Source organism: Orycteropus afer, unplaced genomic scaffold (genome assembly GCF_000298275.1).
Source record: "Orycteropus afer afer isolate SDZICR_OR568_19922 unplaced genomic scaffold, OryAfe1.0 scaffold00006, whole genome shotgun sequence".
Lineage (NCBI taxonomy): Eukaryota > Metazoa > Chordata > Mammalia > Tubulidentata > Orycteropodidae > Orycteropus > Orycteropus afer.
The window spans coordinates 10,243,859-10,268,483 of record NW_006921593.1 but is presented as its reverse complement, the minus strand read 5'-3'; the positions used below and the strand labels follow the sequence as shown (position 1 = coordinate 10,268,483).

The 24,625-nt window shown below is 44.9% G+C and overlaps 1 protein-coding gene across 1 annotated transcript in view; it reads right to left on the bottom strand.

Annotated features, from left to right (window-relative positions):
* SMURF1 (SMAD specific E3 ubiquitin protein ligase 1) overlaps positions 1-24,384 on the bottom strand; it is a 92,989-nt gene extending 68,605 nt beyond the window's left edge. Inside the window, 1 exon segment of the mRNA XM_042781078.1 lies at positions 24,330-24,384. Coding sequence (XP_042637012.1) covers positions 24,330-24,384 — 55 coding nt within the window.
* Between the last annotated feature and the right edge of the window lie 241 nt (positions 24,385-24,625).

Sequence of the window (24,625 nt, the reverse complement as noted above, 5' to 3'; positions counted from 1 at the left end):
ACGTGTAAAGCTAATGCTTACGGCTTTGGTATTTGTCTATCCTCTCTTAGAAATAACCTGACTAGAAATCAGCATCAAATTCTAATGCAAAAATTATGAGTGATTATGTTGCTCGAATAATTTCTGTTTGAAGAATCAGCACAAGGCTGGTCCCAGTGAGGCAGAGGTGAACGATGCCCCAGATGTACAACTTTTCCAAACTGCTGTCCCACTCCATCACCTCTGCCACCAACTCCTTCTCTTCCTCCTCCCTCAGTACTCCCCCTCCCCTCTTAGGGTTCCGTAGTTCACTGTAACATCTCACAGAACTCACAAACTCCCAGTGAAGCAGCTCACATGGTGGTGGTGGTGGTGGTGGACGCTGGGAGGCTGTCAAGTCTCAAGTCTGTGAGTAGGTCTGGAGGATTCTCCTCACTCATGTGGTTGCAGGGGTTGGCAAATCCAAACTGATGGGTCAGATGACCGACTGCTGTCTCAAGTCCAGGGCTGAGATGATGACAAACCAAACTCAGGACCAGGGCAACAAAGCAAACTTGGCCCAAACCTTCACACATATACCCTCAAGGGAACTAAAGGTGATGACCTGAGTCACACCCTCCACAACACAAAGGGAGAACAATGACTAAAAGGCCTTAAGCAATTCACTATGCTGCTTATGTTAGTAGCCAGCACACTGAAGCAGCAGTCAAGAGATCCAACAGTGCACTGCATTGGACAAGTCAGCTGCAAAAGACATCTTTAAAATATCAAAAAGCAAAGATGCCAACTTGAAGACTAAAGTGTACCTGACCCAAGCCATGGTATTTTCAATTGACTCATACACATGCAAAAGCTGGACAATGAATAAGGAAGACCAAAGAACTGAGGACTTCGAATTACAGTATTGGTGAAGAATGCTGGATAGACTATAGACTACCAGGAATGAACACATCTGTCTTGGAAGAAGTACTGCCAGGATGCTCCTCAGAAGCAAAGGATGGTGAGACTTCACCTCTCGTACTTTTGTTCACGTCATCAGGGGGGACCAGCCCCTGGAGAAAGACATCATGCTTGGTGGGTCAAAGGAAAAGAGGAAGACCCTTAAGGAGATGGGATTGTCACAGTGGCTGCAACAATGGGCCTGAACATAGCAACGATTGTCAGGATGGCGCAAGACTGGGCAGTGTTACAGAGGGTCACTATGAGTTGAAACCGATTTGATGGCACCTAACAACATCAAAGAATGAAGCCTCATTAAAATGTATAGTGCTCATTTCTCCTTTTTTTTTTCATTGGTCTACTGTACCTTCCTTTTAAATATACACAGACAGAATATATTCCTTTTAAATACACACACGCACGCACACACACACACACACCCCTACATTTGAGTAGGAACACACTGGGGTAAAATGTATTTCTCTCTTATCTGTTTCTTCTTTTTTTTAACAAATCTTACTAGATGCTCTTTTGCTCCTTAACAAACTCTCAGGCAATCTGAACTGGGTTCACTCACAGTGTTCATTTCCCAGCTGTTTGGAAGAAATGGGTGATATCCATCAGGAGAGGCTAACCACTGCTGTCAATTCCAACTCATAACCTATAGAGCAAAGTAGAACTGCCCCAGAGGGTCTCTAAGGCTATCGATCTTTACTAAGGCAAAGCCCAAACCAACTCACTGTCATTAGTCTATTCCAACTTACAGTGCCCCTAGAGCACAGAGGAGACCTGCCCCATAGACTTTCCAAGGCTGTCTGTCAATCTTCACAGAAGCAAACTGCCTGGTCTTTCTCCCACGTAGCAGCTGGTAGGTTCAAATCACTAACCTTTTAGTTAGCAGCTCAATGTGCCACCAGAGCTCCTTCAGGAGAGGCTGTTGTTGTTGGTAGGTGTTGTTGATTCAGTTTCAATGAACAGTGACCCCATGTACAACAGAATAAAACACGCCCAGTCCTGCACCAGCCTCACAATCCTTGCTGTATTAGAGCCCATCCTTGCAGCCACTATATCAATCCATCTTGTTGAGGGTCTTCCCCTTTTTCACTGACCCCCCCCCCCAACTTTACCAAGCATGATATTCTTCTCCAGGGGATGGTTCCCTCTGATAACATGGTCAAAGTAGGTGAGGCCATTCTCACTTCCAAGGACCAGTCCAGATGCACTTCCTCCAGGACAGATTTGTTTGTTTTTCTGGCAGTCCATGGTACCTTCTGTATTCTTTGCAAACACCACAAAGGCATCAACTCTTCTTCAGTCATCCTTATTCATTATCAAGCTTTCAATGCATATAAGGCAACTGAAAATACCATGGCTTGGGTCAAGCACACTTTAGCCTTCAAAGTGACATCTTTATTCTTCAACACTTTAAAGAGGTCTTTTGCAGCAGATTTGTCCAATGCAATATGTCTTCCTTTGATTTCTTGACTGCTGCTTCCATGGATGTTGATTGTGAAACCAAGTAAAATGAAATCCCTGACTTCAATCTTTTCTCCATTTATCATGATGCTGCCTATTGGTGCAGTTGTGAGGATTTTCATTTTCTTTATGTTGAGGTATAATCCATACTGCAGACTGACGAAGTCTTTGATCTTCATCTGTAAGTGCTTCAAGACATCTTCACTTTCAGCAAGCAAAGTGGTGTTGTCTACATATCACAGGTTGTTAATGAGTCTTCCTCCAATCCTGATGCCACATTCGTCTTCATATAGTCCAGCTTCTCAGATTATTTGCTCAGCATACAATTGAATAAGCATGGGGAAAGGATATAATCTCAATGCACACCCTTCCTGATTTTAAACCATGCAGTAGCCCCTTGTTGTGTTTGAATGACAGGCTCCTGGTCTATGTACAGGTTCCTCATGAGCACAATTAAGTGTTCTGGAATTCCTATTCTTCTCAATGTTATCCATAATTTCTTATTATCCACACAGCTGGATGCCTTTGCACAGTCAGTAGAACACAGGTAAACATCTTTCTGATATTCTTTGCTTTCAGCCAAAACCTATCTGACATCAACAATGATATCCCACATTCTATGTCTTCTTCTGAATCCACCTTGAATTTCTGGAAGTTCTGTGTTAACATATTGCTACACTGATTTTGAATTATCTTCAGCAAAATTTTACTTGTATTTGATATTAATGACATTGTTTGATAATTCTCACATTCTACTGGATCTTTCTTTGGAATGGGCACAGATATGGATGCCTTCCAGTCAAGTGGCCAGGTAGCTGTCTTCCAAATTTCTTTGCATAGATGAGTAAGTGCCTCCAGAGCTGCATCCATTTGTTAAAACACCTCAATGGATATTCCGTCAATTCCTGGAGCCTTGTTTTTAGGCCAATTCCTTCATTGCAGCTTGGACTTCTTCTCTGAATACCATTGCTTCTTGATCATATACTACCTCTTGAAATAGCTGAACATCAACCAATTCTTTTTGATACAGTGACTGTATTCCTTCCATCTTCTTTTGATGCTTCCCGTATCATTCAGTATTTTGCCCAAAGAATGCTTCAATATTGCAACTCAAGGCTTGAATTTTTTCTTCAGTTCTTTCAGCTTGCGAAACGCCTTCCTTAGGAAGGGAGAACATGCTCGAGAGGCTGTTGTTGTTGTTGTTATGTGCCGTCAAGTCGGCCCCAACTCATAGTGACCCCTCCTTGGGTTTCCGAGGCAGTATCACTACAGAAGTAGGATTGCCCAACCTTCCTTCTGAGGAGCAGCTAGTGGGTTTGAACCGCCAGCCTTCCGGTTAGCAGTCAAGTGCTTTAGCCACTATGCTACCAGAGCTCCTGCTCGAGAGGCTAGCATGGTAAAAACAAATTCACATGACAGAGGTTTACTTCTTGGCATCACTGCATGTCCAACATGGGCTGGGCTGGGGATGGGGCTGAAAAAGGGACCGGGATGACAGAAGCCTCACACACGATCACACAGCTTCAGAGTACTTCATGGCAGAAGACAGAGCTGGAGGGTTTCCGTGGGATTTATATTAACCTTCCCCCAAGAATTTGGTCTTTGTTCTTGGTTACTGAGAGATAATCTCTAAAACCTTGGAAATTAGTGAAGGACTAAAGTGTCTCTGAGGCCTCCAGACTACACCTAACCTAACAGGTTATACTAATGAGGTGACTCTTGGGTGGGGGGTGGCGGGCCAGAAAGACCACCTCATGGTATCAGCTCACCTCAGGAGAGGGGGCGTGATTCAGTCAATCCTGCTACGTAAGCAGACCTTAGCAAAGGCTCTGGACACAGAAGATCCACAGGCTTCCTGGCCCATGAAAGTCTTTACGTCCAAGAGGGGCATGGAAGCTCTGCATTTGGATCCCTCCCAGACCTCATCCATGTGTCTCTTCATCTGTATACTTTTTCCTGTAATACAACTGTACCCGTAAACATAGCACGTTCCTGAGTTCTACGAATCATTCTAGTGAGCTACTGAACGGTGGGAGCAGTGTGAGCCAGCAGGACAGACGTGTGGGTGGGGAGCAGGAAGAGAAGGAGGGGACACAGAACATTTGTGAAAGAATACACTAGTGACAGAGTGGTAACAACAGTTACTTCTCCAGAGGCAAATTGGTTAACTAGTTAACTAGCAGGGAGGGTGGAAGGCAGACTTCCTTCTCAGTGGGTACTCCTCTCACAGGCACACACGATCAAGTTAAAAACACTCACTGAAACCGTTTTCAGGCTATGATGTGTACGTTTCAAATTAATGACCATCCCCCCCCGAAAGAACCCACTGCCATCGAGTCAGTGCTGATGCACAGTGACCCTATAACACAGAATGGAACTGCCCTGTAGGGTTTCCAGAGCTATCATCTTTGTGAAAGCAGACGGCACACCTTTGTCCCGCAGAGCTGCTGGTAGGTCCAAACTGCTGACCGTTCAGTTAGCAGCTGAGTGCCCAAACACTGCACCCCAAAGTCCAAGCTATTCTAGTACAAGAAACAACAAACACATGAAGTCAGACACCTGGAGCACCACTGACAAAATCGTATCCTTCTGTAAAGGCTCGGAGGGGTTCTGGGACCGGCTCCTGACTATTCTAAATACACACGTCACGTCAACTCACGTGATTAGAAAAGTGCTCATGTCGACAAAGGCTCTCCATTCGGAAGTAATTCCCCCTTTATCCTACTTACTAAGTGCTTACTATGGACCAGACACGGCATGTGGGTCATTTTATTGGATACCCACAACAACACTCTGACAGGGCTCCTGTTATCTTCCCCATTTTTATTGCCAAGGAAACTAAGATGAATTTACCTGAAGTCACAGGCTGCCTCCAGCCCAGCTCGTCACCACTCCGTCTCGCTGCCTCTGCAGAAGGAAGAGCTCGGGGACCCAAGACCACCAGCCATTCCTTGGAGCAAAGGTCCAAACCTCAGCCACACGTCTTAGGAGCATTTTTAGTTTTTTAAGGAATATAGGAGTAAAAATACAGGGATACCATTTTGTAAAGCAAAACTCCTTCTCTAAACTAAAAGTGTATTTTTTGCACAGTTAAGCTGAACCCTATACAAAATGCAGCAAATAGACCCTCCTGGTTTCCAAAAAGAAAACAATGGTGCTTTTCCTGAGTGCATTCAAGTACAGGATGCATAAGGAGTGAGTCGTCTACAAAATCACAATCACACCCTCCAATGATATTTAAACACTTCCCCAACTCGACAGCACATAACAACAACTGACAGATGTGCCAGGGGAAACCTCTGGGGTACACGGCCAGGTAAGCCAATGGTGCGTCGGCTCCTGTCACACGGATGGATGTCTCAAACAAAAGGAGAAGGCTGCTGACCGACATTCAGCTGATGAGTGAGGTAAGCCATAAATAATGCAGTAAGGGAACAGTCAAGCCAAGTCTCCAAAAAGACTTCCACAATCCGTTTCAATAGTGACATCAAGAAACAGACCTAGACTACCCCATTCACAACACTGTAAACACCAAGCCCCCGAGAGAAAGCTCTCTAACAGGGCTCTATGCTGTTCTTGTAAGTCTTACTTCTAAATTTATGCTAAGCATACTACATTGCAGTGTTTTACTATGTCAAGCTGGTACTTAGCCTCTGATGATCCCTCAAGCACTACAACATACTGGCCACGTGGGAGCGTAGTGGAAAGTCAACCAGCACACATGGCTTTCAAATGCATGCTTTCTAAACGGAGCACATATCCAAGACCCTTCCCTACTGGCCTTCTCCCGCTAACTGTTCTAAAAGGTGACAGGCGCTATCGCTTACCTGGCCTTCGGTTTCAGCACACGTTTACTCGGATTGAGTATTAGGGATTTCCAGAAACTTATCTAAGTGCTTCTGAAGCACCAAGGAAAAGCAAACAGCCAAAGCTGGCAAGCCTCTCTTGGGTCTCATATAACCCACTATTAAAACCCACCTAATGATTATCAAATTGTGAGGTGTAAATTGCCAATATTGTAACACTAGAGACCAAGCCCAGCGTAAGTTCTGGACAAAAACAAAATGAAGGGGCCACACTGTGTTATGACAGATGGCGTCAATCTGTGGATATGCAAACAGTTTCCAGGACTTCCCAGCCCAAGACAGTCATCAGACCATATACCGTTAATTCTAAGACACACTTTTCATACTTTAACATCATGGAAATCTTAAAATGGGTCACATGCTATCATGTCATTATCAGTGTTTCTCCTTATAGTGCTACATAAAACAACAGTCTAGCATCCCGTCCATTTCATCTTAGAGTCACTGACATAAAGCTGTATCGGCTAGCACTTACTAAGTGTTTACTATGGACCAGACATGGCATGTGGGTCATTTTACTGGATATCCACAACAACACTATGATGGGGCTCCCGTTATCTTCCCCATTTTTATCGCTAAGGAAACTAAGATGAATCTACCTGAAGTCACAGGCTGCCTCCAGCCCAGCTCGTCACCACCAAGTCTCACTGCCTCCCCAGAAGGAAGAGCCTGGGGACCCGAGAGCACCAGCCATTCCTTGGAGCACAGGTCAAACCTCAGCCACACGTCTTAGGAGCCTTTTTAGTTTTTTAAGGAACATAGGAGTGAAAATACAGAATTCCAAATATCAAGTGCAGATATTAATTCAAAGCATATATTACAGAGAAGGTTGGTAATCATCTATCTTGTAACAAATTAAACTCATATAAAAACAAAATACTTTTTCCTTTCCATACATCTGGAATTCAACCAACAAATAATCACATGCATTTCCCTCCCACCCCTGAAAAAAGACCCGATTACCTCTGAAGAAATAATGCAAATATTCCTACAATCTGTCCTGAGCTGTGTTTAAATTTTAATATTAAAATAGACCCAAATAAAACATTATACCACAATCCAGAAACCTTCTGCAATAAATCAACAGAGAGACTTCTTGGGAGAAGTTCACATACAGATCTCCCATTGCTAACTCGTGGCCAAAAATCTTGACACTTTTATGAAAATGCACCTTTTGCTTCATACCTGCTGCCAGTACCCAGGTGGCTTTGTCTTTCTTACACTCAGCAGATGCAAAGCCGGATACATTTTGAAAAAAAGCAACCGGCATTGTCCTGTTCTTTGTCCATTCCTGCCCCAGCATCCATGTCCCTGTTCCCCTGATGTCCCAGGCTATCGGCTGGGGCTGACCCCATTAGCAGATTCAAATGCACCCCCCAAAGCTACCGGGGGCATGAAGGGGGAAATAGGAAAAACTCAAAGAATGGAAGCATACTGACTACTGCTCACGGCATCTGAGTAAGGTTCTGTAAGAAGACAAGTGACTAGAGAACAAGGCTTTGCTAAAAAGAGGCTCTTTCTGCTACAAACTGCATTCCAGGGGGACCAAGTGATTTAGAGAGAGAGTAGGATAAAGTGGGGCAAGGCAGGGGCAGACACAGCAGGAAGTCAGACCATGGGGCAGGGTGGGCAAAAGAACCCTCACCCCTAGGTCTCCCCCAAGCCCCTTGGTAGGTGTGGTGTGCTCAGCCTGGACATGAAATCTCATTCAAGGTGCAGGAGTGAAGCATCCCATGGACAGCAGGCAAATGAACAGAATCCCTGCCCAAACTGTTATTTCCAACTGCTCTGAAGGACAGGCTAAGGAAAAGGCCATGAAACTGACAGCTAGGGAGATGGATCCAATTCTACCCACTAAAACCCACTGCTGTTGAGTCAATTCTGACTCACCGTGACTGTGGTAGTTCAGTTTGTATGTCAACTTGGCTGGGCCTGGTTGAATGGCTGGGCAGCTGGATGTAGTATTCCCCATGATGAGACTGGTAATCAGCTCCATGGCAGAATCCACTGTGAGCAGCTGCCTTTGGGATGTGGTCCGCTTCCTATATGTAAGCAGAAGCCTTGGGGAATGGTCTCTAGCCTATGGCACGCTTGGACCCTGCATGTAGCCGTGCCGTTATTCAGCAGCCTGCCATGCTCTGCCGACCTTGGGACTTATAATGGACTTGAGTTAATGGCCTGCCATGTGGTTTGGTAACATGGGGACTGTGCATTTTTACTTGTCAACCTTGGGCTTGACAGCCTCAGCAGCCAGCAGTTGTCCGAGTGAAGAAACGCCTCTAGCTTCAGTGGGCCGAGAGCTGGAAGCAGAGCTGAAGCCCAAGGCTGAGGGGCTTTCACACAGTCCCTAGAGCCTGGCATTTTTAACTTGGCCTTAAAGCGTCCAAACAGTAAGAGAATAAACTCCTGTTTGTTAAGGCCATCCCATTTGTGGTATATTCCTATCAGAGCGGCACCAGGTAACCAGAACAGTGACCACTTTTCAGGCTTAGGGTTCTAGCCCCTGGCACTGCCCAGGAAAAAAGCAGACTAGGGTTTTAGAGTGTCACAGTGAAACAAACCCCAAGCCTGGCTGACAGCAGCCTGTGACTGCCCGATGGCCAGGCACTCTAACTCATACAAGAAGCGTCCTACTTAAGCAACTGCCTCCAGAAGAGCATCCTCCAAGACCCAACTCCAGTGTGGGCAGAGGGCCCACACAGGAGAGAGGTCGGCAGTTCTTTCATTTAACAACTGTGTGGAAACACTACTGCGTACCATGCGGTGTTCGGGGGGATACAGAATTACATAAGACAGCAAACCACCTGGCTTCAGGGAACTTAGGTAACTAGGAAAACACGGACAGAAAATAAAAATGATCGTATGGCTAGATGGACGGACAGGCAGCCAGCCAAAGGAAAACAGCATGGAGTGCTGAGTGGCACAAGGAAAATAAGTCAGGCAACTGTGATAGGGAGCTCCTTAGATGGGATGGAAAGGATGTCTTCCTGAGGAGATGACACTTAGGCTGAGACCTGAAGGACAAGGAACAAGCCTGCCATGTTTTAGGCACAGAAGGATCAGGGTGGCTATACGCTAGTGAGTAAGGAAACTATTGGAGGGCTTTAACAAAAGAAAACAGTATGTTCTGATTTAAGTTTCTAAAAGATTTCTTGATGGAGAACAGATCAGTGGTTACCAGGGGCCAGGGGCCAGGGACGGAAAGAAGGGGTGGGTAAGACTGACGGGATGTAAAGGGGAACCTCATGGTGATGGTACAATACTGCATCTTGACTGTGGTCGTTACATGAATCTACACGTGATAAAACTGCACAGAACTACACACACACAAATGCATGCATAACTGATAAAATCTGAAAAAGCTTGGTGGATTGTACCAATGTCAATTCCTGGCTTTCATACGTAACAGCATTATGCAAGATATTAACAATGGGGAGGCTGAGTGACGGGTGCATGGGACCTCCCTGTACATTTCTCTGCAACCTCCTATGATTCTATAAATATTTCAAAATAAAAAGCTAAAATACAAGATTTCTAAGGATGCCATTTAAGGCAAGGATTACAGAAAAGCAGAGGCAGAACCAATCCACACCCACCAAAAGGGTTAAAATAAAAGACAGAAAATATCAAGGTTGGTAAAAACATGGAGCAACCAGACGTCGTCCACTGTTGGTGGGAATGGGAGGCAGCAGCACCACTTTGGGAGAGGGCTTGGCAGTCTGTGCTAAGGTTGAACACATGCTAACCTAGGACCAGCAATTCCACTCCTAAGCATACACCCAACAGAAAGGCATACACGTATTTACCAAGGATACGTACAAGAATATTTCATAAGTGCCAAAACTAGAAACTGCCCAACTGCCTCTCAACAGGTAAGAGGATAAATTATGATACATTCACACAAAGGAATATTATTAAACGGCAACGAGAATGAACGCTCGACAACTACAGAAAACAATATGGACAAATCTCACAAACACAATGCTGAACAAAACATTATGATTCCATTGATATCAAGTTCAAGAACAGATGGTTGTAAATCAGCATGTTATATTGTTATGTGCCCTCGAGTTGGACCCGATCATAGCGACCCCTCCTTGGGTTTCCGAGGCAGTATCACTACGGAAGTAGATTGCCCAACCTTTCTTCCGAGGAGTGGCTGGTGGGTTTGAACCGCCAGCCTTCTGGTTAGCAGTCAAGTGCCTTAGGCACTATGCTACCAGAGATGTAAGTCAGCATAGTGGTTATCTTTGGGGGTTGGGCAGTGCTCACTGGGAAGAGAGCTTGTGGGGACTTGTAGGTACTGGTATATTCTACTTCGTGATCTAGATGCAGAAACCCTACAACAAGAATAGAATATTAGATCTAGATTGGGGCTCCCCGGCTCCAGCATTACTGACACCATAGGCTGGATAATTCTTTGTGGTGGGAGCTAACCTGTGCATTGCAGGATGTTTGCAAGCCATTCCAGCATCTACCCACTAGATACCAGTACCATCCCTAAAGGTCTAACAATTAAACATACAGTGTAGTGCCTAAAGCACTTGACTGCTAACCAGAAGGCTGGCAGTTAAAACCCACCAGCCACTTCTCAAGGGAAGGTTGGGCAATCTACTTCCATAGTGGTACCACCGTGGAAACCCAAGGAGGGGTCGCTATGAATCGGGTCCGACTTGATGGCATGTAACAACCACCACCACCACCAGACACTGTCAAACGTCCCACGGGGAGCAAAACCATCCCCAGTTGACAAACACCGATCTGGATGCCAGTTATAATGTTCAGTTTATGAGATAGTGAACTGTCCGGGGCTCTTTTCTGTATGTGTATGATTACTTAAAAAAAACAACCAAGTAGGAAAATCATCCAGGAGGCTATGGCAGGCCCTCTAAGCAAGGTGATGAAGCCTGGATGAAGGTGGTGATTGTAGAGATGGAGAGAAGCAGAGATTCAGGATACGGTTTGCGAGCTGGAGTTGACATTTTCTGGAGGATGTGAGAGGCAAGAAGGACATCATGCTCTTTGTTCTGAGCAACTGGCTCATTGGTGATGTCCTTCACTACAAAATGAGGCACATGAGGGTCACAGCAGCTTGGGAGAAGAAAGTAGGGGGATGATAAAATCATGAGTTATCCGGAGGCAATCAGTGGGCTGCTGACATACAGCAGAACGTCGTATGTGCTCCCTACCATATATGATAGTGTATTTCCCATTCTTAACTCTTTCAAATAGTCTTCAATTTAGGTTCTTGGTCTCTCTCCACGGTTGTACTACGGTGTCGTAGACACAGTTAAACTTGTCATTTGACCATCCCTAAATCACTGACCATGGGCAGTTCCATTTTCCCCTGACAGAGACTACTGCTGGGCTCACCAGGCTCCTGGAGCTGGAGGCAAAGTCAACAGTGGGCAGCAGAGTGAAAGGGCTGCACTAGCCCAGAGACAGGGTCATGTTCGTAGGCAGTCTTCCACCGCTACTTTGGAACTAGCCCAAAGGAGGATTTTGATAACAAATCTTTCAACATCTTTGAAAAAGACAAATACTATAGCGGGATGCTTTTGGTTGTAACATTTAAATTAACAAAAGGGCAAGAAGCAGCTGGCCAAGCAAGAAATGATCATGCCTTAGACTGGAATGGGAGCAGTGGGCATGAAGATGACAAACTTAGATAAACTCTGGCGGCAGAAACAAAAGGACCTGAGGTTGGATTCACTGTGAAGAATGACAACAGGGCCTCAATTTTTGGCATCAGCAACTGGGCAAGTGTAACGAATGGGGAAGACTTGGGGGGGCTGGTTTTTAGGGAGGGATGAATGGAGAAAACTGTGCAACGTTAAGCTTCAGATGTCTACTAGGCATGCTGGGGGCTGGGAAGGAGGTAAACATCGGATTTCCAGCTTTGCATAATTAATTACAGAGGAAAAAAAAGGCTATCTTAAATAAATAAATAAGCTTGTCTAATTTGGGGATATGGGCTACCTTCACATAAACCTAATAGTTAAATAAATGCCCCATGTAAATTTAGGTCTTTTTCCTGCACATGACTACTGATCATTATACAGTATATGAATTTATTAAAGTTGGATTAAGTGTGCCTGAGCATTTTTGCATCTGAACATGAAATGACTATCCATTTAGGACAAGAGAGATCATCCTTGTCTGTCTTGCAAAATATGTTTTTAAAGGATAGAGCAAATTACATGCTATTTTTTCAGCACCATACCTAAGATTTTCAGCTTGGAATCTGCACTGGTATCTTGACTCTAATGAGGAGACGTATATGAGAACCCTTTGGGACTACGAAACACACTGCAGACATAAGGCGTTAGTATGGTTGACATGAATGAACAGGTATCAGGTAATCCTCAAATCTGTAACTTTCTAGGTCATATATTTAGAAATACAATTATGTAAAACTTTGGGTTTATATCCCAAAGAGCTAAGAAAAAAACGGAATGTCTTACATGTGATTGTAACTTTTGTACAGCCAGATATCTTTTTTAGGCAAGATTTCTTTCTTATGCACTACTAAAATTAACAAACAAGCCATTACAGAAGTTCAAAACAAACTCAACATTGATTATTGGCAAAAATATTAAATTGTTATTAGTGGTTGACACAATAAATAAATACTCCATTTTTACCCCCATTTTAGGAATGAGAGTATTTTACTAAAATAGGTCAGAGATAACTCCAAATGGTATACAAATGAATGATAAACCTGTTGCCAGTGAGTCGATTCCAACTGATAGCAACCCGTAGGACAGGGCAAAACTGCCTCACAGAGTTTGCAAGGCTGTAATCTTTAGGAGAGCAGACTGCTACTGGTAGGCTCAAACTGCCTACCTTTCGGTCAATAGCTGAGCACTGTAACCAAGGCACCACCAGGGCTCCTTTAAATAAATAATACAAACCAACACCATTATTCTGAAGTCAAGATCCCAGCCTTGCAAAGTACAGTACTCATTACATAAACTAGGTCTGTTGTTGCTGCCTTGTGTTGGAATCAGTTCCAACTCACACAGCAATCTCACGCATTAGAATAGAACTTGGCTGTAATCTCTGGGGATGCACATCACCAGGCCTTTTCTTTCACAGTGCCCCTGGGTAGGTTCGAATCACTAGCCTACAGGTTACTAGCCTAGTGCAAACTGTTTACACCATTCAGACCGAAAAAAAAAAAAAAACTAAACCTACTGCCATTGATTCAATTCCGACTCATGCCAACAGAACAGAGTACAACTGCCCCATAGGGTTTCCAAGGCTGTAAATCTTTATGGAAACAGACTGCCTCATATTTCTCCTGCAGAGCAAGCAGCTGGTGGGTTCAAACTGCTGACCTTTTGGTTAGCAAATGAATGCCTTAACCATTGTGCCATCCGGGTTCCTTAAACTAGGTCTAAGGAGGACTATACTTCTGAACTGAGAAAAAAAATCATTTGTGTTAATGTTAATATCATGCTAGCACAAGTCACCTGGGGACAGTGTCTCCATTAGAATAAACATGCCCTGGAAAAATGAGTTGATTCAGACCCACAAGAAAGGGACACAAAATATCTTACTCTCTGGGAGGCAGGAATCTTCCTGATGAGGAAATACACACAAACACTGGTATATGCCCAGAGTATAAATTGCTATTTGGTATCTGTTATGGGTTCAACTGTGTCCTCCAAAATAGGGGTTGTAAACTCTAACCCCTATACCTGTGGTCAAAATCCCATCTGGGAACAGGTTTCCTTAGTTACATTAATGAGACAGTATTAGTGTAGGAGGTGTCTTAAATAGATCTCTTTTGAGATAGAAAAGACTGAAAAGCCAGTGAGCAGAGCTGTGGGAGAGGGACGCCAAGCCACATGTGGATCACCCAGGAGCAAAGGCCCACAGGAGACAGGGACCTCCCCGGAACCAACAGAGACACAGCCATCCCCTAGAGTTGGCACCCTCAGTCTGGACTTCCAGCCTTTCAACTGTGAAAACATAAATTTCTGTTTGCTAAAGGCACCCACTCCTGGTATTTCTGTTACAACAGCATGAGAGAACTAAGCTCGTACCTTTCAAATTCGTATCCCGAAAACCAAACCTCACTGCATCGAGTCGGACCCTACTCACCATGACCTTCTTTGGGTCTCTGAGGCGGTATCTCTACGGAAGTAGATTGCCCAACCTTCCTCTCAAGGAGTGGCTGGTAGGTTTGAACCACCAGCCTTCTGGTCAGCAGTCAGATGCCTTAGGCACTGTGCCACCAGAGCTCCCTAAAACACATATGGCACACACTTACTTTTAATTTTCAAAACATGTAGATTTGAAACAATTACTTCTGGCAACTAATACACTAGTTGCTCTAAGAAACACTTCCCTCTTTCAAGAGCTGTAGATTCTTTTTTTGTTTCCAACGTTTTTAATTGTTGAAAATAATACATGCTCAGGGGGTGAAAGAGGGCAGAGATAAAACTGGACAAAACTTGTTGCTGCCGTGGAGTCAATCCAACTTAATACAGTGCAAAGAAGTTTCTCTCTAGCCCTGACCCCCGGGCCTCAGTTCTCTTCCCCAGAGGAAACTACAGCTAAAATTCTCACCAGGATGCATCCACTGGCACTTTATTCAAATCTATCTATAAATTTCTCCTTTTATTTTTATTTTTTACTCAAGGAGTAGCATATAACAGCCACTGTTCTGAAGCTTGCTTTTCTTCACTTAGTACCTTACAGAATGTTCCAGACCAGAGCATAAAATGGTACCATCTTCTTTTAAACAGCTATACAGTATTCCATCTTGGGGATACAGTGAAGCCTGGAAGAGCTGGGGGTGAGAGGGCAGGTCTCTGAGTTTTCCACCTCTGACAGGGTAGTCTTATCACTTTTCTATCACTCATTTTAGTGGAAAATATTTGAGTTTTGCTTATCTGACAGGTTTCTGCTTTACACAGGTTCCAACTTTTGCAGGTTTTACCCTATAATTATTTAACTAGTGCTCCATTAACGCAGTTAGGTTGTTGTCAGTATTTATCATTTCAAACAATGCTGTAGCAAATATTCTTGCACATAAGATTTATATAAACGACAGGGAGATAGCTCAGGGTGCAGAAGAGTATGAAGGGACAGGCACTGGGAGGAGGTAACTATGGGGAGGAAGTGGGAGGGGAGCTGCTGCATTGTAAATTTTGGTCAATGACATGAGACAAAGTATATGTGAACTGCTGTATGAAAAGTGAATTTACTCTGTAAATCTTCACCCAAATCCTAATAAAAAGAAAAAAGAAGAAAAAAAAAAAAAAAAGATTTATATAAACGTGTGACTTTAACTGTAAGAAACATTCCTAAAGGAGACCCAGAGGGTATGTGCATTTATTACCTGATAGATGGAACCAACTGCCCGCACACCTAGTTTATCAATTTATATTCCCAACCACGATATAAGAGTTCCTGATTTTCACACCCTTGTGTTCACCATGTTTTCAAACTCTTTGGTCTCTACTGATCTACAGGATGAAAAACAGTACCCCCCTCCCAGTTTCTGTTCTGTTTGGTATGAATAAGGCCGAACAGCTCTGTAAATGTTCCAAACCACTGGCATCTTCTTTTCTGTGAACTGTCCGTTGTTGTTGTTGGGTGCCCTCGAGCAGACACCAACTCACAGTGACCCTATGGGACAGAGCAGAACTGCCCCACTGGGATTCCCAGGCTGTAATCTTCACAGGAGCAGATTGCCAGGTCTTCTCTCCCGCAGAGCCGCTGGTGGGTTTGAACCCCTGACCTCTGGGTTAGAAGCTCAGCACTTAACCACTGTGGCCCCAGGGCTCCTGGAGTTGTTCGCATCCTTTGCCAATTAGGTTACTGGACTTTTTCTAATTGATTCTGAGTGCTCTTTACATACCAAGGAAACCACATCTTCGTTGTCACATATGTGGCAAATTGTTTCCCTAATTTGTCTGGGCACACTGATGTTATTTATCATATTTTTACCAAAGAGAAATTTCCTAGCTAGCTACTTTACTAGAATGTTCTATCGTTTATTATGGGTTTTCATCTGATTCTTTTGAGTTTTCCAAGATATATAATCACATCACCTGCAAATAACAGCAATATTATTTTATCCTTTCTGGTGTCTTTCTCTCCTTAACAACAATTGTGACAACAGTGCACATGTCTAAACTGTTCTTGATTTTAATGAGATGCTTCCAAGGTTTTAGCTTCCAGATGACGCTGGCTTTGGCTTGTAACACTATTTCTCTAAGGAGCTTCTGAACACTTACAGACCTTGACAATTCTTTTCGGTTATTATTTTTCCAGGCTTATCAATAAATTCCACAGATTTTCCTCAATGTTAAACTACATTCATTAGCTGCAGCATTTACAGGGGTCATTGAGTAGTAGGAAATAACAAGAATGCACTGTATTTACACTGTGCTGCTTACACTATAAATAATTCATAACTATTCATCAAAATACGCCATACATCTCTATTAGCTCCTTGTGAGCTATTAAAAAGGCAGGTATCCCTCGTTACAAATCGGGAACTTGAGGCATGAAAAGACTGTACTTCTACACGCCCCTTCTTCACCGCAGATGCTTGTGGGAGTTAAGAATAATATGTGGAGTCTTCACCTCCCAAGCCAGTGCTTCAGGCCACAGGGAAGCACGATGCATACAGAGGACCCAGCGGATGGCCAATGGAGGAAACAGGCACGCTGCCGTCTGCCACCCACAGCCTCACAGGACTGCTTTCCCGGCTCCTGAAAGCAACCTCCAAGCTGGGTCCATGAGCACAGACATCTGAGATGCATCGCCCGGGAGCCAGCAGGAGAGGTTCCCGCTCACTGATCCATGTTCCCCACGTTCCTGAGCCAAGTACAATTCTTTCAGAGGCAGTGGAGGTGAGCACAGCTAGAACTGCAGAGTGGGCGCATCACCAGACGCACTGATGGTACATTATTTAAGTCTTGTTTTAAAACAATAACAGGATGGGTTTTTTTCCTTTAATTCTGAAATGTGGAAACAGCATTCCACTTAGTTTAAATCTATAAATGGATTAAATTGCATCTGTAGACACAACAGTAATTCTAACATTTTAAAAAGGAGATATGTGAAAACACATGGCTATGGGCTTGTGTTTTTTAAACACATCTCTACAGTGGTCTAGGCTAGATGGCTCGAGGGGTTTTAGTTGGCTGGCTGAGTGCTTCTGAGGATGAGCCAACTTGAGATGGGGGCTATCACACTTACCAAACCACCAATTTAAGTTTTGGTGTGCACTGGGGGGTGTTTAATTGTTTTTGTTTGTTTGTTTGTTTGTTTTGGTTATTCATGTAAAGATAATGAATCTCTCAAATGGTTCTGGGATTACAGAAATGTCATCCAAAGAAGAATCCGAAAAGTCTGGCTTTCTCAACCAGAAAATCAGAGCACTGTGAAGATATCAAATCATTTCATCAACTGAGATTTTTTGAACTTCCCTTTCTCGCTTCACCACTCAATAATATGCACAATTCAGCTCTTTTAACATGTGACAAAACAGTCTAGTTAACTGGACCATTGAGCTGATGTTGAAATATTATTTGTTTTTTGTTTGTTTTTAATTTGTGAGGAAATATTTCTGTTCAAGTGACTTGGCCCCCAGGACCTCTTCCTTTGACCCGATGGCCACACTAGAAAATGATAATGTAATGTGACAAAACGTGACAGTGTGACTGAATAGAGAAAACAGAAACTGGTGGGACAGATGGAAAAATCTGGGGTTCAGAAATGAGATTCACGTGAAGAATGGTGCTGATAAATCCCAATTACCGTGAAACGGAAGGTAGATACCCATCACCCTCAAGTCAATGCCGACTCAAAGGATATGAAGTATTTCACCTGTAAGGTCAGTTTAGTGGATCAATAATATTGAAAGGAGAAAAAAATGAATCTAAGGCTGAGGAAGTTTGTGTGTGTGTTTACCAAACCAAAAACAAACTCACTGCCGTGGAGTCAAATCTGACTCATAGCGACCCCTCAATGCAAATGTGATCAAATCACAAATAAAATCAAGAGTCAAACCATACTGGCCACATGTACTTGGTTTGTTTTAAGGCAGAACTGCAGTTTATGTTTCGCAATGGCACTTAAGCTAAGCCATCCACTACACTTTTGAAAACACCATTCAAAGAGGCACCATGATTCCCCCCTTAAACTCCAGGCCAATCCCAAGGAAAATGTTACACAAACTCAGACGCCAACAGTGAGGCTGAAGACTCATCACTTCTCCCACCATATCACAGCAACTGTGTGGCAGTTACTCAAACAAAAGTTACCCTGCCTTCCACAAATGAGGTCCTCAGCTGCTACAAATTGACCAAGTCACACTCTCAAGAGCTGGCAAATCTTCCTCAAGAGAAACTTAACTACTTCCAGGCAATTAGGTCACCTGTTATTGATCAATTAAAGTTATTAACAGCTATTGCTACAAGTCTTTCTCCCCAAGCTGCATCATCACCATCTGGATGCGGAAACCCAAGCCACCCTGCATCACACATGCTGCAACTTTAAAAATATCCTCTCATTTCCATATGCTATCAAGGAAAGCCGACTTCCCCTCTTCACTTGGAACTGGAATTTCTCTCTCTCCACATACAGTCACGCTCTGAGAGACAGACAAGCACAGGGAAGTCTGAGAATATTCCAGGGCACAAAAGCACAGGAAAGGCTGGATATTTCAACCAAGTGGTTAGCATGAGGGTAAAATGTAATCTTCTCAAAGAGCACTGTGGAATCCTACAGTGCGAATTCCCATCCTTTAACCCCAAGTAGCCAAAGTACTGTATCTGGGATTCATTTGTGTGATACAGAGCAACAAAATTTTTGAAAATCCTGCTCAAATTTTAAAATCAAAATGTTCCCAAAGTATTTGGTTTGCCAGTCAGTCCTAAAACGTCCCCAGGGTAAGCTCCTTAGCAAAGACCCCTTGATTTCACACATATCATAAACAAAAAAATCTACTGATATCACTTAAAAATATTTTCCTGCTGAAGTTCTGTAAAGACAGTAATTAAAGTGATAGTCTCTTAAGTACAAAGAAGTAAACATTCTTCTGCTGCTTAGGCCAGGTGTACAAAGTTCAACATCATATTACCCAGTAATTTTCAGGAACAAAATGGGTTCAAGAAAAACCTTAAATGTCATCAACGCACAAAATTAATGCCTGGCATCAAAAGAACCCAAGTGCTGTGTTTCAACACACATGTCTGAAATGATATTCAATTGATACCTAACAAAAGAAAACATGTGTGCCCCATAGGCACTGAGAACAGCAGGTAGACAAGCTGACATAGCCCATAGAAAGCCGAATCAAAGGATGGTGCAATGAGGGCTGAAATCTCATTTTATATATGAGGAAACTGAGACCCAGGAAGGTTGAAGAATCTGTACCACATCATGCCCATAATGGTAGCTCTGACCAGAATCCAAGTCTCCTGACTAAATCTAGTGCTCTACCCACAACCAAAGCAGCCCTGCGGTGCAACTTGGCTGCTACCTGAAAGGTCCATGGTTTGACCTTTTGATCCTTGGGTGAAAAGACTTGGCAACATCCGCATGTAAAGAGCACAGCCTACGAATCCTAGTGGCAGCTCTACTCCGTCCTGTGGGGTCACTATACAGAATTGACTCGGCACAAAACAACATTGGAAATGTTCTCACTCTCATGTCTTTGTACTTGCATTTAATTACGCATATATGGTATTCACCGACTGGTCAGAATATTCCTCACTTTGAAGTCCTATTTTCAAATATCACACATGGGGGAAAAAACTCTGAAAACTCTAACAAAAGAAGTCTGCTTTTGAAAGAGCTTTATACAATCTGCTAACAGTGAAGAGATTACAGACTTCCCATAACAACCTTAAAAAACAGGCCAAAAGATATTCTATCTTCAAATAAAATATTTTGTTCCAAAGATAAACCCTTTTACATATATAATACGGCACTGACAGCAACAACAAACGTTAATCTACAGGTAAACAGATGGGTAGACAGGTTATGTCTGGGCAAAAGGGAATACACCTGTGACCATATACAAGGTTGGCAGACAATAATTCTACATTCACATTTGTATGTGCTCTAAGAATGTCCAAATATGTAACAGGGCTAACAAGGGACAAAGTTACGATAACTTCTTGGCCACCACTAACTACCTTGAAGGAACGAGTAGCTGGACCTGTGGACTTGGGACCATAGTCACAGAGGACATCAAGCTCAACTGGTATAACATGCTACACACAAAAACACTGTTCTACATCCTACTTTGGTGAGTAGCAAGTGAGGTCTTAAAGCTTACAAGTGATCTACAACATTTCTGTATCTGCGACATTTCAGTCACTGAACCCAAAAACAATTTTCCTTTCAAAAGGGAAAGGACCAGGTCCAGACCTGCCAACTAGGATATATGTGTGTGTGTGGGTGTGTGTGTCCTTGTATCTGACACATACATTTGTAACTAAAACCTTATTCCTTCTAAAATATGAATCACATTTCTGCCAAAACTCACTAAATCAGTTATTTCTCTTACTTACAAGCTTACTAGATACAACAACGGGTCTCGCTCTCCTTTTCCAAAGCAAAGAATAAAGAAAACGAAAGACACGTGGAAACAACTAGTCCAAGGGATTAGTGGGGTCTAGGAGATTCTCAGCATAGGGGCCCTAGGTTCAAAGGATGCACACTGCTCTCAGTTCTTCTTTTTTTGGTGGTAAGGAAGTCCCTCTCTTTCTCTGCCACCTTCTCTCTTCTTTTATCTCTTGTAAGATAAAGGGTGATGCTGGCTACCCCCCAGGGAAACTCCCCTTACATCAGATCAGGCTATGACCTGAGTGAGGGCGTTGCATCCCACCCCAATCACCTTACAACTCATTGGCTGATCTCATCAGATCACATCAAGGAGATGATTACATCATGACATAACTGATAAATTACATCACTGCAAAACTGCCAAACCACTGAGAATCATGGCCTAGACAAGTTGACATAATTTTGGGTGACACAATTCAATCCATGACACACATCCCTGCAGATCCATTCATAGTATCCAGTAGGAGAAAAGGGGCATTGGTGGTTCAGTGGTAGACCCAGGTTCAATTCCTGGCCAACGCACCTCACATGCAGCCACCAACCATCGATCTATCAGCGGAGGCCTGGGTGTCGCTATGGCACTGAACAGGTTTCAACACAGACAGATTCGGAAGAAAAGCCTGGCAGTCTACTCAGAAATCAGCCAGTGAAAACCCCATAGATCACAACAATCCAATCCTCAACCAGTCACGGGCTGATGCAGGCCAGATGGCATTTCAGTCCATTCTGTTGTGCACTGAGTCAGTGTGAGTCAGGGGCCAATTCTACACTCCACAGCAGCTAACAACGGGGGATAAAGAGGAAAGGTGCTTTGGGACGAACACACATCACCCTCTGATCCTTTTATATCAAACGTCATCCAAAAACTCTTAAAAACATTTCTGTATCTATAACATTTCAGTCGCTGAATCCAAAAACAATTTTCCTGTCTTTCACAAGGAAAAGGACCAGGTCCAGATCTGTCAACTAGGCACTACGCTACCAGAGCTCCCATATGTGTGTGTGTATGCTACTCTGGTAGCGTAGTGCCTAAGGCACGTGACTGCTAACCAGAAGGCTGGTGGTTCAAACCCACCAGCCACTCTTCAGAAGGAAGGTTGGTCAATCTACTACTGTAGTGATGTTGTTGTTGTTGTTATGTGCCATCGAGTCAGACCTGACTCATAGCGACCCTTCCTTGGGTTTCTGAGGCAGTATAACTACGGAAGTAGATTGCCCCATCTTCCTTCTGAAGAGTGACTGGTGGGTTTGAACCACCAGCCTTCTGTTTAGGAGTCAAGTGCCTTAGGCATAGTGATACCGCCTCAGAAACCCAAGGAGGGGGGAGGGGTTGCTATGAGTTGGGTCCGACTAAATGGTACATAACAAAATCTGACACATACATTTGTAACTAAAATCTTATTCCTTCTAAAATATGAATCACATTTCTACCAAAACTCACTAAATCAGTTATTTCTCTTTTAACAAGAAAACAGAAAACGATCTGATCTCACTTGTAGATTATATTGTAAATGAGAACCAAATTAAAGCTGTCAGTAATTAAAAGTTTTACAAGTATTACAATGTCAAAAACATGGCTTTTATATAGCCATAAAAAATTGTTTTATGTACGTCTACGCAGTGAGCAGTGTTTCATATCCAGGCCCTGGTATAAAGGATTATGTCTCTCCAGAAGTAGAGACCCATGGGATATATCTGTGACCTTACAAAACCAGAGACTGGGTCCGGGTCCAAATAATTCCTGATCTGACATTTCTGTAAAAACAACAATTATAACCCTTTTTATGACACAAAAAATGGATCATGCAACAACTATGGGTTTTAAAGGGAAATTTTAGTTTAAAAGGGAGCTATGGTGGCATAGTGTCTACGACATTTGACTGCTAACCACGGCACCACTAGGACTCCTGTGTCTGCCATAAAGTGTTCAACACGCTTATTCTCTGTTTTGAAAGGACCTGGCCAGATACTGGTTTTGGAGTCCTCACTAGGCCAGAAACTACACGAAGAAAACCGAGGGGAAAATCCCCAGCAGGGATCAGAAGGAACTTTTTTCTTTCCCCTCCAGAGCCGGGAACATTCCGGTTGGGAAAGTCCCCCAGCAAGACCACATTTGCAACACTACAATGCTGCCTGTGGAATGAATTTTAACTGCTAGGTGGCCCCCGGAAACATCGCAGAAGAGGAAGAACCGGCACGCGCATATGCAGACTGGTCCAGAACCCCTGGAGCGCGCTAAGGAGGTTCACAGCCCAACCACCCCACTGCAGGCCCAGGGCAGACCGGCATGGGCCCCCCGAAGTGGCACTACAGAGCCACCTAGGGAACACGGGCGCTTCACTGAAGATGAAACGAGAATGAACCCAGAAGTACGGTTCGTGCAGCAGCCAAAGCCTCCAGTGCCGGGGGGGGTGGGGGGGGGTGTCTAACGGGGCCTCAAGAGTGTTGAGTGGCAGGATGATGGTCAAGTGCAGTGCAGAGACGCTGTGAAGTGAAGCAGCAGAGTCAAAGGGTGGAGAGTGGTCTGCCCTGAGAGGAAAAGGAAGTGGGCTAGACTGGCGAGGTCTAGACCAAAGGAGAAGTGAGGGGACAGGACGGGAAGAAGTGACCGACAGGACAGGAACTCGAGCTGAAGGAAAGGTTGAGGCCTAGAGAAAGAAGCAAGGAGGCAGGAGTGGGAAATAACCGAGGAAGGGGCTCCAGAGAAAACGAGGGGGCGGGGCCAAGAAGGAAAGGGGGTGGGGCCAGTAGGGGAAGCGAGGTGAGGGGAAAGGGAGGAAAGCCAGAGGAAGGGTGAGGAGGGATGAGCAAGAGAGAAGAGAGAAGGCAGGCTGAGGGAGGGAAGGGAAAATGAGGGGAGCGGGGCTGGTGAGAAGCCAGGGGACGGGGCCCAAGAGGGAAGTGAGGGGACGACAGTGGGCGAGGAACTAAGAGGCAGGTGAGGAAAGGCAGCATGGGGGCGTGGCTGGGAGCGGCGAGGGGCGTGGCTGGGAGCGGCGGGGGGCGGGGCCAGGAAGAAGGAAGGAGGCAGGTGTGAGGGAGAAGGAGAGAAGAGTGTTGTTGTGGGGGGGGGAGTGAAATGCGTAGGGGCGGGACCGGGAGGGAGAAGGAAGGAGGCAGGTGTGAGGGAGGCGGGAACGGACTTGGATGCTGGGGGTGAGAAATGAGGGGCAGAGCCAGCAAGGAGGCAGGTGTGCGGGAGGCAGCAGGCAGAAGGAAGATGGGGCTGAGAGGCAAGGGGGAGGAGCCGGGGGGAAGCGAGGGGGCGGGGCCTAGGGGGAAGCGAGGGGGCGGGGTCGGGAGCAGCGAGGGGCACACGCTGAGGGGGGTGACGAGGTCCTGGGACAACGGCCGGTTGGGGGAGGGACACTTTACAAGGGCGATATTGAGGAAATTCCGGGGCTGCTAAGGGGCTGCGAGGGGTCTGAGAGGGAGCTGAGGGCGGCGTGGGCCTCCTGCTGGCCGTACCTGTCAGACGGATCTTGATGCTGGAGCCATTCCTGCGCGTCCCGGGGTTCGACATCTCCCGCCAGCGATCTCGGGGCCGCGGATCCAGCGCCGCCGCCCCCCGGTCCGGCCCGGCCCGGCCCCGCCGCCGCCGCCTCAAGGTTACGGCTCCGGGCTGGGCGCCGGGGTCCGAGCCGGGACACAAACTCCGCGGCCCAGGCGTCCGGGCGGCGGGCAGATGGTCGAACCGGGGGACTGGCACTCGCCCCAGCGTCCCCAGCCCTCGCTCGCTCCCAGCCGAGCCCAGTCCAGAACCG